This window comes from Lipotes vexillifer, unplaced genomic scaffold (genome assembly GCF_000442215.2).
Source record: "Lipotes vexillifer unplaced genomic scaffold, Lipotes_vexillifer_v1.1 scaffold492, whole genome shotgun sequence".
Lineage (NCBI taxonomy): Eukaryota > Metazoa > Chordata > Mammalia > Artiodactyla > Lipotidae > Lipotes > Lipotes vexillifer.
The window spans coordinates 1,293,798-1,306,787 of NW_006780910.1; the positions used below are offsets into that span (position 1 = coordinate 1,293,798).

General features: G+C 48.6%; 1 protein-coding gene across 1 annotated transcript in view; it reads left to right on the forward strand.

Moving 5' to 3' along the window:
- STAB2 (stabilin 2) overlaps nt 1–12,990 on the forward strand; it is a 159,833-nt gene that overhangs the window by 136,362 nt on the left and 10,481 nt on the right. The window contains exons 58-63 of the mRNA XM_007454272.1: nt 1,097–1,204; nt 2,881–3,074; nt 4,187–4,328; nt 8,455–8,588; nt 10,142–10,307; nt 10,454–10,560. Of these exons, the coding sequence (XP_007454334.1) occupies nt 1,097–1,204; nt 2,881–3,074; nt 4,187–4,328; nt 8,455–8,588; nt 10,142–10,307; nt 10,454–10,560 (851 nt within the window). The remainder of the gene's footprint in view (nt 1–1,096; nt 1,205–2,880; nt 3,075–4,186; nt 4,329–8,454; nt 8,589–10,141; nt 10,308–10,453; nt 10,561–12,990) is intronic.

Here is a 12,990-nt window from a genome sequence, read left to right on the forward strand (position 1 = left end):
AACTCAAACGCATGAAACCAGCATGCAGTCCTGTCAGTCATGGAAGGACCCACCTCAAGCAAAGTATACAGGATTGGGCAGGAAGGGTCCCTCGGGATCGTGGTCCAGGCCCAGATGTGTGTAGACACAGAGGTGAAGGGTTTCACAGAAAACGTGCTGTTCCCTGGAGTCCAGGATCTGACCCCTGATTCAGCTGCTTATTAGACAAACGGCCTCAGCTAAGTCACCCTCTCCGAGGCTTGATGCGCTCGTCCGAAAAAGGAGAGCCTGTTGCACGGCTTTCAGGGGAGGATTGTTGTGAGGGTCGGGGTCATGGTTTTGGGGTGTCCGGTGCATGTGGGGCACTCAGAAACAGTAGCTGCCATTATCACCATCCGTCATTGTCATCCTTGTCATGACCCTGATCCTTACTGAGCTGTCAGTTTTCTGAGGCCTCCCTTGAAGCCTAAGCCTCATGTTCCGGTCAAAGGTTAAATTCTCCAATGTAAAGCACTGTCACTTCATCCTCCCTGGGGGCAGAAGGGCAAGACCAAGCTCTTCCTATGGGCATCAGTAACCCGAAGCTCCAGCCACCCAGCAGAGTCCCCTTAGCTTCAGTCCTTCCGCCTCTTCTCTCCCCCGTCCTCCTCCCGTGGCTTCATGCTGCCTCCTGATACCGCAGCCCCTTCCAGCCACCAAAGCCCCAGACTTCTCCCAGGCTCTGCAGTGCCCAAAGGCCTTGGAATTTCTCCTCCAATTTAACCATCTCCTCTGGAACCCCATGCCCTCAGGGCCAAAGAGCTAATCTGCTAAATTCACCCTTGCTAGCGGACTTTGAGGTATAAAGTGTTCATTGGTTGCCCCTAACAGTAACATATTTGCATTTTAATCTGGATAACATTTCAGAAGTGATGTCTTAATAATACAAAGGAGTGATTCCGGAATCTCAGAATCTCCAGGCTGGGAGGGACCTTAGCAAATCACCCCATCCGACTGCCATAAGGGGCCACTTTTGAAACACAGTGGCAGGCCAGATGGGGTCTCAGGAAGATGCCTTAGGTGGGTCCCAGCCCTTCACATCATGGCGCGGAATGAATGGTGACCTCTTTCTTTGCAGTTCTGCCCCTCGTGTGCATGCCTCCTTGCTCTGCTCATGCCACCTGTAAGGAGAACAACACGTGTGAATGTAACCTGAATTATGAAGGGGACGGAATAACGTGTACAGGTAGGTCCCATCCGTGCATGGGGTGGAATAGCAGTGAGGTGCTAGGAGCAGAGCGGCTCTTGGTCGGGGTGCCTGGGCTCCGTCCCAGCCCTTCTGCTTCCTGCTCAGACTGCTTCGGCAATACCCACCCTCTCTGCGACTCAGTTTTCCTCGATGGGTTTGCTCATGCCTGACCAGCCCACTTCCCAGGTCATGACTTTGAAACTGCTTTGCCAACTGTGATGCACTTTGTTTTATGGTATTTTTGTGACTTTACAGATAATCCAGTCTTACTTCAAAAAATTCAGAAACTCTACTACAGTATTTTAAAAACAACAGTGAAACCTACACATGCTCTCACCACTCGGTGAGAACCACTTTGAACACTGAAATGTCTCTGTCTCTAGTAGTTACAATATAGGTTCAGCCACACAGAGACCCAAATGAACAGTGGCACAAACAAGGCAGATGTTTAAATGTTTATTTTTATCTCTTATAGCAATTTGCATAGCGGCATCCAGGGCTAACATAGGGTTTCACTCTGAAAGGTCATCTGGAGGCCCAGACTCCTTCTATCTTGTTGCTCTGCCATCGTTCACTTGCCTGGCCTGAGATGGTCACTACCAAAGCACAGCCCAGGCAGCAGGATAGAGAGGGAGAGGAAGGAGGCAAACCTCCTCCCTTTAAGGACACACCTAGAAGATGCTAAAATCCTGTCTGCTTCTATCCTGTTGGCTGGAACCTCATCATCTGTCACACCTAGGACAGGGGAGCCTGGGAAATGTAGTCTTCAGTTGGGCAACCATGAAGCCCAGCTGAAAATCTACTACTATAGAAAAAGAAGACAGTAGGTGCTGGGGGAAAGCTACTAGTCCTGGGCACACATACTTTCTAACTGTTCTCGTGAGTAGATATTCATATAGAGATATATACCTTGTTTACAGAACTGAGATCTTGCTCTGCCTGTTGTTTTGTGATCTGCTACGAGGCAGTCTAGAAGTAGCTCCGCGTCCGCAGTGGCAGCAAAGACCCAGGTTCTGTCTTTCTGCTCTGCCAGCCTTAGGCTGAGGCCTTTTGTCCTCATGTTCATGCTGTCAGGGTCTCAAGTGGCTGCCACCACTCTAGCCAGAAAGTCAGACGAGGGAAATCAGAGCGCTTCCCAGCTACTCCTGAGGCTGGAGCTAATCTACTATTAGGTTGAAATTTGGGGGATTAAGAAAACAAAGGTTAAGGGGCACACAAAACAGTGGGGAAAGCGCGGGCTTTGGAGTCAAACCAACCTGGGTTTAAATCCCAGCCCCTCCACGTTGTAGCTGGTTTGCCTTTGTCAGGTCAGTTAAGCTCGCTGAGTTTCCATTTGTTACACACACACACACACACACACACACACACCTATGTCCTAACACTAAAAACCCAAACTCATTAGAAAACTACTACCAAAATAAAGTATGTGATTTAAAAAAAAGGGCAGAGGTAGACAGATGTCACCAGGCCTGGCCTATGAGGGTATTCGCCACAGGACACTAGTGTTGGCAAATGCAGCACAGAGGCCACCGGGCACAGGGAGAGAAGGCACTGAAATGTTGGGGCCCACTGTCTCGCCCAGCGCCACTGGTCCTGGGGTGACCCACACCTCGATCTGAAGCCCGTGTTACACGGAGCGTGGTTCATTGAGCCCTTGTCCTCTGCTCTTGCAGTTGTGGATTTCTGCAAACAGAACAACGGGGGGTGTGCAAAGGTCGCCAAGTGCTCCCAGAAGGGCACGAAGGTCTCCTGCAGCTGTCAGAAGGGCTACCAGGGGGATGGCCACAGCTGCACGGAGATAGACCCCTGTGCGGACGGCCTCAATGGCGGGTGTCACGAGCATGCCACGTGCCAGATGACCGGCCCGGTGAGTCTCGCCTCCCCGGGGTAATGGGGGGTGGGGAGCCCTTGTGCCTCGTTCAGCCGTGCTTCTCCACTCGGGTTGCCATTGGCCTCTTCCTCAGCCTTCTTCCCACCTGAGTCTATTTCTTGTTAAGTCGGCGGGCTGAATACAAAGCGGCACCCTATGCAGAAAAAGGACCTTACTGGAGAAACTGGTGAAGCCCACATAACGTGTATTGTTTAGTTAATCATAATACACCAACACTAGCGTTTTAGTTTTGCCAATGAACTATGGTTTTGGAAGGTGTTAACGTTAGGAGAAACTGAGTGGAGAATATAAGGAGACTCTCTCTCTGCAACTTTTCTCGAAATCTAAAATTATTCCAAATAAAAATTAATTAAAACCAAAAAAGTTGGTAAGAGGTGGCAGGAAAAGTGCAGTTTGGGCACTCACTCAGCTCTTTCTCGAATGGAATCAGTGCCCTGTTGCCCCATTTCTCTGGTGGGAAGGAAAGATGGTGGGAGATGATGTCGATTATACTATAGTTATAAACATGAACTCAGAGTCAGGCAGCCTTTGAGTCTTTGTTCCTGGCCTGACACGCTGTGTGGTCTGGGGCTGGCTGCTTAACCTCTCTGAGCCTCAGTTTCCTCATTCACAAAGTGGGCCTCATAATACTGCGAACCTCACAGGATTGTTGTGGACATTAAATGGGATCATTCATTGACTCAACAAATGGTCATCAAGCACCTACTTCGTGCTCTTGTAGCTGCCAAGGATGTAGCAATCTAAAGCTTATACACGAGTAGGGGGAGGGGCCATCTTCAGTACAGAAATGAGTGTACAGGATACCTTCGGAGAGGGCCAAGAGTCAGGAGGAACAAGAGTCAGGACAGTGTGATAAAAAGGGACCGGGAGTCAGGGAAGCGACATCTGAGCTGAGATGTAAAGGAGGACATTCCATCCTGAGCCTCTGCAAACGCAAGATGGAGCAGTAACTCAGTCCCCACCGGACAGGACAGGCATGTTTCTTACCCTTCTGAGCATCTCCTGTGCTGGATGGTGGCCCGCGGAGCACATGGGGTTCTGGGGGCCCAGAGAAGGGCCGTTTTCATCTTTCCCACTCTCCCCCCCAGGGCAAGCACAAGTGTGAATGTAAACGTCATTACGTGGGAGACGGGCTGGACTGTGAACTGGAGCAGCTGCCCATCGACCGCTGCCTGCAGGACAATGGGCAGTGCCATGCCGACGCCGACTGTGCTGACCTCCATTTCCAAGGTCAGTGTGGCCCAAAGCACCTGGTCTTCAGGCATGGGGAAGGGATCTCTGCAAGAGCAAAAGGAAAAAGTATTAAAAAACTGGGGTCAGGGACTTCCCTAGTGGTCCAGTGGTTGGGACTTCGCCTTCCAGTGCAGGGGTGCGGGTTCGATCCCTGGTAGGGGAGCTAGGATCCCACATGCCTCAAGGCCAAAAAACCAAAACGTAAAGCAGAAGAAATATTGTAACAAATTCAATAAAGACTTCAAAAGTGGTCCACATCAGGAAAAAAAAATCTTAAAAAAAAAAAACTGGGACCAAACAGCCCATGCATTGCCCAGGACCCAGTGGAGGCTTACATCAAGCACGTCGAGGGTTTGGATTTCAACATACAAATTTGTTGGGGACACAGACATTCAGTCCCTGTCACGCATCAAGTCCTAAGACACCTCAAGTCCATTTTGGGGATGAAATGGAGGAAATATAAGCAGGAGAAATACATAGGAGATATGGCAAATATATGACACTGTCTCTTCTTGCAAGGAGATTCCCAATGGAACTGAGGACATTTTTTAATCAATAAGACCGGGGGAAGAAAGGTCATAAGACAGGAGATAGCAATTTATCTCATGCTGATGGTGCAACTGAAGGGAGAGAGCAAGCTGGTTAGAGGAAAATTGGAAGCAGGGACTCAAGCAGATATTTGTACACCCATGTTCACAGCAGCAGCATTCACAACAGCCAAAAGGCAGAAACAGCTGAAATGTTCAACATATGGACGGTTAGATAAAATGCAGTATACAGTGGGAAATTACTCACCCTATAAAAGGAATGAAATTCTGTACATGCTACAGCGTGAATGAACCTTGAAAACATGCTACGTGAAATAAGCCAGACACAAAAGGACAAACATTGTACTCTTCCACAGACAGAAGGTACCTATAATAGGCAAATTCAGAGAGACAGAAGGAAGGATAGAGGTTACTGAAGGGTGGGGAGAGGGGGTCATTCTTTAATGGGCACAGAGTTTCTGTTTGGGATGATGGAAGCATTCTAGAAATGGATAGTGGTGATGGTTGCACATGTAAATGTACTTAATGCCACGGAATTGTACACTTAAAGTGGTCAAAAGGGCGAATTTTATGTCATGTGTATTTTACCGCAATAATTTTTTTTTTTTTTAAAGAATAGAGAAGGGAAGGAGCTCTGGGTGGGATGAGAGAGGGAATCCCAGGGAGCTGAATAGAGGCCTGGGGCTACAGTAGAGGCTTGAAAGATGCTGGAGTTGAGCTATGCACAGAAGAGCTGGCAAGACATTTCTGCTGGGAGGACTCATGGACAGCAGACAGCTATCCGGGGTCAGCTGGGAAGGACGAGGCAATGGCGGGAGGGGCAGCATAATATCAAGGCTATGACCCCAAGGTAACAGGGTCTCTTCTGGGAAGAGGAGTGAGATGAGGGAGAAAAGGGCACACCGTGGACATGGAGAGTGAAGAAAAGGAAAGGGTCGACCATAATGTAAGGTTTCCATCTCGAGAGACCAACCCAGTGGTGGTGTTAAAGCAGTCTGGGAGTAGGGGGCCCAAGAATTTTGAAAGCTTTGCTGGGGACAGTCTATGTTCACGGTGATGATGGATCTTCCAAGTTCTATTTCAAGGTGATGGTGGGACTTCAAAGCAGGGAGATTCTGTAGGCGGTTGTTATTTAGGATGGGGTCAAGAATGAGCAGTTGGGACCAGGGATGTTGATTCATGAGTCATTTGCCAGGAGAAGTGTGGAGTCAAGAGGTGCTTGGCTTTTTTCTTGAGGGCGCGATTCATTCAGCCAGTCCTGCCTGTTCCCTCAACTCACTGAATCTATTCAGTTCGTGGAACATCACCCATCTTCTCCAGGGGGCTTTTCTCTTCTACTTTTTTATGAATACTGAGACAGTGATGGTAGTGATATTAAGTGACGGAGCGTCACTTAATATCATTGGACCCACCTTCTGTTGTAGCTGAGTGGTTACCCTTAAGAAGACGAGACGGCATTGGGATAATGCCTCAGCTGTCCTGGTGGGCAGGCTACAGAGGCATCCCACACTCAGGAGGAAGTGCCTACTCTCACACAGTTCCGAGGAGGGCAAACTCACACAGCCTCTGTGGCAACCAATTTGGCAATGTGCGCAGAGAGCCTCATGATAATTCATGCTGAGAGTTGGTAGCGCCATTTCAAGGGACACATCCTATTGAAATAATCTAAGAATTGAATAACGGGAAACATACCATCCCAGCATTACCTAACATCACAAAAAATTAGAAATAACAAATATCTAACAGTAAAGGATGATCAAATATACTGTTATATCCACTCAAGGGCACTATTAAGAATTGTGGGGACTTCCCTGGTGGCGCAGTGCTTAAGAATCCGCCTGCCAGTGCAGGGGACACGGGTTCGAGCCCTGGTCCGGGGAAGATCCCACATGCCACATAGCAACTAAGCCCATGTGCCCCAACTACTGAGCCTGTGCTCTAGAGCCCGCTAGCCACAACTACTGAGCCCGTGCACCACAACTACTGAAGCCCACGCACCCTAGAGCCCACACGCTGCAACTACTGAGCCCACGTGCCGTAACTACTGAGCCCACGACCCACAACTACTGAGCCCATGTGTCACAACGACTGAAGCCCACACACCCTAGAGCCCGTGTGCTGCAACTACTCAGCCCACATGCCACAACTACTGAGCCCACGTGCTGCAACTACTGAGCCCACGTGCCGTAACTACTGAGCCCACGACCCACAACTACTGAGCCCATGTGTCACAACGACTGAAGCCCACACACCCTAGAGCCCGTGTGCTGCAACTACTGAGCCCACATGCCACAACTACTGAGCCCACGTGCTGCAACTACTGAAGCCCGCATGCCTAGAGCCCGTGTCCTGCAACAAGGGAAGCCTGCGCACTGCAGCAAAGAGCAGCCCCCGCTCGCTGCAACTAGGGAAGGCTGTGCACAGCAACAAAGACCCGGCGCAGCCAAAAAGTACTTAATTAATTATTTTTTAAAAAAGAATCGTGTTGACTTGGGAAGGAGACAAGGCTAAACACCTTTCTGTCTTTCCCCAAGCTGTTATATTGGTAAGTGTTTATATTTCAGGTGTGGCTGACAAGATTATATGGCCTGTGGACGAATATACTATATTGGCTGCGGTCAAAGAGGAAAATCTTGGGAATTCCCTGGTGGTCCAATGGTTAGGACCCCACACTTCCACTGCAGGGGGCACAGGTTCGATCCCTGGTCAGGGAACTAAGATCCCACAAGCCGGGCAGCCAAAAAAAAAAAAGAAAGAAAGAAAGAAAGAAAAAAATCTTAAACTTCGCTCTTTTGGGGGTAGAAAGTACCCTTTTAGTGGCATTTGATAAAGAACTTGACAATATAAAAATTTGACTTGTTTCTTGAAGTCACATGCATTGGTCTCTGCGTTAACTGGTTAAAAAGAAGACACCAACTATTTAAAAAGGATTAAAATCTTCTAGTATCGTAGGGGGAAATGGCTAGAAAACTTTTGTAAAGGCATAGTGGCAATCAGAAAACACATGGGGTCCTTGGCAGAAACTCATTTTAATGTATTTTTTTTTTCATGGCTGTGAAGTTCACAAAAAGTGTTCAACTGAAAGTGTCAAGGGGAAATTATGTTGCCAGAGAAAATTTATAATATTGGGAAATAATCGTGATTTCGCGTTATAAGAAAGATTTCTAAAAACTAAATATGCAGCATACTGCCACACTTGCGGTATATATGACACGTAAACGAACAGGGGGAAAGACTGGAAGGGTGAAATTACATCAAAATTAAAAGTTACAAAAATAAAAATTCTGTACGGAGTACATCAGAATGTTAGCCATGGAGTAATGATTATTTCCAGAGAGCGGGACTGTAGGTGATTTTTGTTCATCTCTTTTCTTTTCCGTACGGTGCAGATTTCTACCAGACACGTGCTACTTTCATAGTTAGAAAAGAAATAAGTATTTTAAATGACATCTCAAAGGGGAGTGGCATCCCAAGAAACCCTGGGATACGGTCAGCCTTCCACTTTGAAAATCTCTGATGAAAGCACTGCCAGCCAGGGGGGCTGGCCTGGACGATTCCTCTCCTGCCCCTTCTAGATACCACCGCTGGAGTGTTCCATCTACGCTCCCCGCTGGGCCAGTACAAGCTGACCTTTGACAAAGCCAGAGAGGCCTGTACCAAGGAAGCTGCAACCATGGCAACCTACAACCAGCTCTCCTACGCCCAGAAGGTGGGGCCCAGTTGGCGGGCACTGTGCAGGCAGGGTCTTCAGGGGAGGAGGTGCAGCTTCCTCTTGACACAGGGGAGGATCAGGCTGTTGTCTTCCTGGAGCAGGGAGTTCAGGGAGCAATAACGATTTGTCATGTCCACTGGGAGTCTACCATGTGTCAGGCACAGTGTGGGGTGCTTCCCTGACATTACTGCCCATTCTTACAACATCCCTGGAGGTAGGTATTCCTATCTTTTTACGGAGAGCGCAACTGAGGCTCTGAAAGGTAATGTGCCCAATGTCACCCAACCAAGAAGTGGCAGATCCAGCATTCCATGTACGCCTGACTCCAAAAGTCTGCTCTCGATCATGACATTCAACCACCAAGGCAGAGGCACAGACTGGGAGTGTGTACCTCATAGATGGAAACCAGAAAGAGATCAGTTAACCACAAGCCTAGGATCTCCCTGAACCCACAAAACAGCTGAGTTTTCTGGAATAGCCGGGGCTCTCTGTGTCTGGAGGGGCTGCGAAGGGAGTACATGGGAAGTGCCCCAGCTCTCAGCCACAGCCAGGGAGGAAATGGAGCTCTGGTCAGGGCTACTCTCTTAGCCTCTAAAACCAGAAGCCAATTAGGAAAGGTCAGCGACTTTGAGTGACCTGCCAGTGACTGCTCACTGGGAGTAGAGGAGACCACTGTCCCTCAGGATGATGTTACTGCCCTCCAACCTCCATCACTACCAAATCCTCAGACCTGACGTTTCTTTACCAAGGAGCAAAGCCTTTAATGCCAGGACCCAGCATCTTGGAGGGTCAGAATTTCTTGTTTCTGCTGCTTGCTGGTTGTATGGCCTTGATCAAGCCATTGAAACCTCTGTCCCACCGGGCATGTTTTTATAAGGACTGAAGGTAATATGGCACAGTGACTGGCACACAGTAGGAACTCAGTTTTTAAGATTAAGAGCTCTGGAGTAGACTGCATGGGTGTGAATCTCAACTCCGCTACTTGCTGGCTGTATGACTTTGAGCAAGTTACTTAACCCTTTTTGCCTCTATTTTCTCAATTATATGATAGAGGTTTTTTTAAGTTTCTATCTCAGAGGGTTGATATAAGTGTTAAAGGTGTTGACACATGAAAAGCCCTTGCAACAGAACCTGGCCCAGAATAAGCTCTCAATAAGTGTTACAGTAATGGTGATGGTGATGATGGTGAGGATGACGACTGATGATCGGTTACAGTTCTATCAATCCATAAGCAGAAGAATTTGTACCCAGGGAAAAAATAGCTGATTGCAAATCCTTTCTCGAGAGCAGAGGGAAGAAAAATGAGTGTGAAGGACCCGGGCACCTACAGGAAAGAGAAGGCACCACTTTCATCCATCCAATGGCTCAATCAACAAAAATTTAATGAACACGTACTGTGTTCCAGGCACAGGGGTACAATAGGCAAAATGAGCCATAATTCCGAACTCCATGGAGTTTTCAGTCTGATGGGGGAGTCAGACGTTACCCAAAGAACTCCACAACAAATATGAAATCACAGCTGACCCATGGCCACATCTGTGTCCCTACAGGCCAAGTACCACCTCTGCTCAGCAGGCTGGCTGGACAGTGGGCGAGTAGCCTACCCCACATCCTACTCCTCCCAGAACTGTGGCTCTGGTATCATTGGGATAGTGGACTACGGAACAAGAAACAACAAGAGCGAAATGTGGGATGTCTTCTGCTACCGGATGAAAGGTAACGGCCCACACCCCACTTTAGATTCCAGGGCATGCAGCTGCTGAGCAATCCTCAGCCTGGCCAGCCGACCTCCCAGGGTGAGATGGGGCAGCCCAGGCCCCTGCCTCACTGAGGGCAGGCCCCCGTGTGCTCCTGCCTTCCAGATGTGAACTGCACCTGCAAGGTAGGCTACGTGGGAGATGGCTTCTCGTGCAGTGGAAATCTGTTGCAGGTCCTGACGTCCTTCCCCTCGCTCACAAACTTCCTGATGGTATGTATGTACCATGTCTGTTTGCTTTCACCTCGGGGTGGAGGGGTTGCCTCAAAGTGGGTATTAGAGAGGTGAGTCCTTCAAAGAAGACAGAGGGTTCACTGTCATAGTTAAGAGCATGGACACTGACAAAAAAAAAAAAAAAAAGGGGGACTTCCTGGCGGTCCAGTGGTTAAGACCCCACGCTTCCAATGCAGGGGCCGCGGGTTCAATCCCTAGTCGGGGAACTAAGATCCCACATGCCGTGCGGCGCAGCCAAAAAAAAAAAAAAAAAAAAAAAACACCTCGAAAGGGCATGGATACTGAGCCTCACTGCCTGAGTTTGAAGCTTAGGTTTGCCACTTACTTGGTGCATCACCTTAAATGAGTTACTTTCCCTTCTGAGCCTCAGTTTGCTCATTTGTAAAATGGAGATGATGATAGCACCAGTCTCATAGGGGCACTGTGATAAATACGTGACTTAATATTTGTAAAGTGCTTAGCCCTGTGGCCAGCAGATGCAAAATGCTATACTGGTATTAGCTGGTATTCTTATCTCTGCAACTACAGAAGCTTCAGAGTTGGCCCTGGAGGAGTAAGATGCTCTTTTATCTTTGTGGACAGGGTAGGGCACAGTTAGCTAAGCCTGCCTGGTGGTCACCCAGTGAGCCAAATTCTCAACATGGGGTCAACTTGCATTTTGCACTGGACTTTTTTTTTTTTTTTTTCTTTTCGGTTGCACCATGCGGCTTGCGGGATCTTACTTCCCCAACCAGGGATCGAACCCACACCCTCGGCAGTGAAAGCGCAGAGTCCTAACCACTAGACCACCAGGGAATTCCTGCACTGCACTTAAAGTCGCTTTAATATTCTACAAGTCACATCCAATGAAGAGAAAGCCCCTGTTAGAGAAGGAATTGGTGTTGACTGATGAAAGAACTGAGCCAATAATTTTAATAACAATAGCTAAAATTTCTTGAGCACTTCCTTCACACGGGGCATTGTACTGAGCCCTTTCAGGGCACTTTTCACTTGGTTCATAGAACATAAGCTCCATAAGGGAAAGGATTTTCTCTGCCTTGTGGCTGGCATATAGTAGGTGCTCAATAAATACTTGCTAGAAGGAATAAATCCTTATGCAACCTTATGAAGTCACTTCTGCTGTTATTCCCATTTTGCAGATAAAGAAACTGAGGCTTAGCAAGGTCAAGGACACAGCCAAGGAGAGGGGACTGAGCATAAGTTTAGGGCTTGTAGGAGCAGGGCAGAAGCTAAACCAAGGACCCCACAATGGCGAGCCTTTTTCCACAGACCAAAGGTATCCACCTAACTCGTCTAAAAAAATCAGGGTTACTGTAAATACTCTAAAGGTAAACACCCAAACCAATATCTGTGCTGCATGGGAGCTTGGCTTGTGACAGCATCTCAGAGAAAAGACAGTGTAGAACAAAACTCACTGGCTATGTGCCCTTCAGCAAATTATCTTCTCTGGGTGTCAGTAGTGCTCTCTGCACAATGACAAAGCTGAACTGGGTAGTGTGACTTTTTAAAATTTGTTCAGTGAGTATTTATTGAGTACTTACAAAGTGCTTCAGATATATCAGTCAACAAAATAGACAAACAATAAACAGAATAAATAAATAAATAGTATTGAAAGCTAGAAGATGATCTAGGCTATGGGGGGGGGGGGGGAGGGTAAGGGGAACCACTGGGTTCCTTTTTTTTTTTTTTGCGTTACGCGGGCCTCTCACTGTTGTGGCCTCTCCCGTTGCGGAGCACAGGCTCTGGACGCGCAGGCCCAGCGGCCGTGGCTCACGGGCCCAGCCGCTCCGCGGCGTGTGGGATCTTCCCGGACCGGGGCACGAACCCATGTCCCCTGCATCGGCAGGCGGACTCTCAACCACTGCGCCACCAGGGAAGCCCAGGGTTCCCATTCGGCATAGAGTGATGAGGAAAGGCCTTAGTGAGAAGGTGACATGTGAGTAAAGTGTGAACAGAAGAGAGGAAGTTAACCGTGCAGATTTGGAGGAAGACTCTTCCAGGCAGAAGGAACAACCAGGCAAAGGATGAAAGGCAGGAGAGTGCTGGGCAAGCTTGAGGAACGTCAGGGAGGCCAGTGTGGCTGGAACAGAGCGAGAGGACAGCCAGGCACGGGGTCAGAGGAGCAAGAGTCCAGATGGTCTGGGCCTCATGGGCCACTGTAAGGACTTTGGCTTTTCCTCTGGGTGAAGTGGGGGCCCTTGCAGGGTTTTGACAAAAGGAGACTCAAGATTTCACTTAACGTTTCAAAGACCACACGGGCTGTTGTGTTGAGAATGGCCTGTGATCTGGCTGTGACTTGGGACCATGGGATTTATTGAGGAAAGGAAAAATCCTCCTAAAATCTTCTCAAGGGGCAGTCAGACAGAAGAGCGGACAAGTGGCAGCCTGAGTTGGGACGACCAGCAGGGA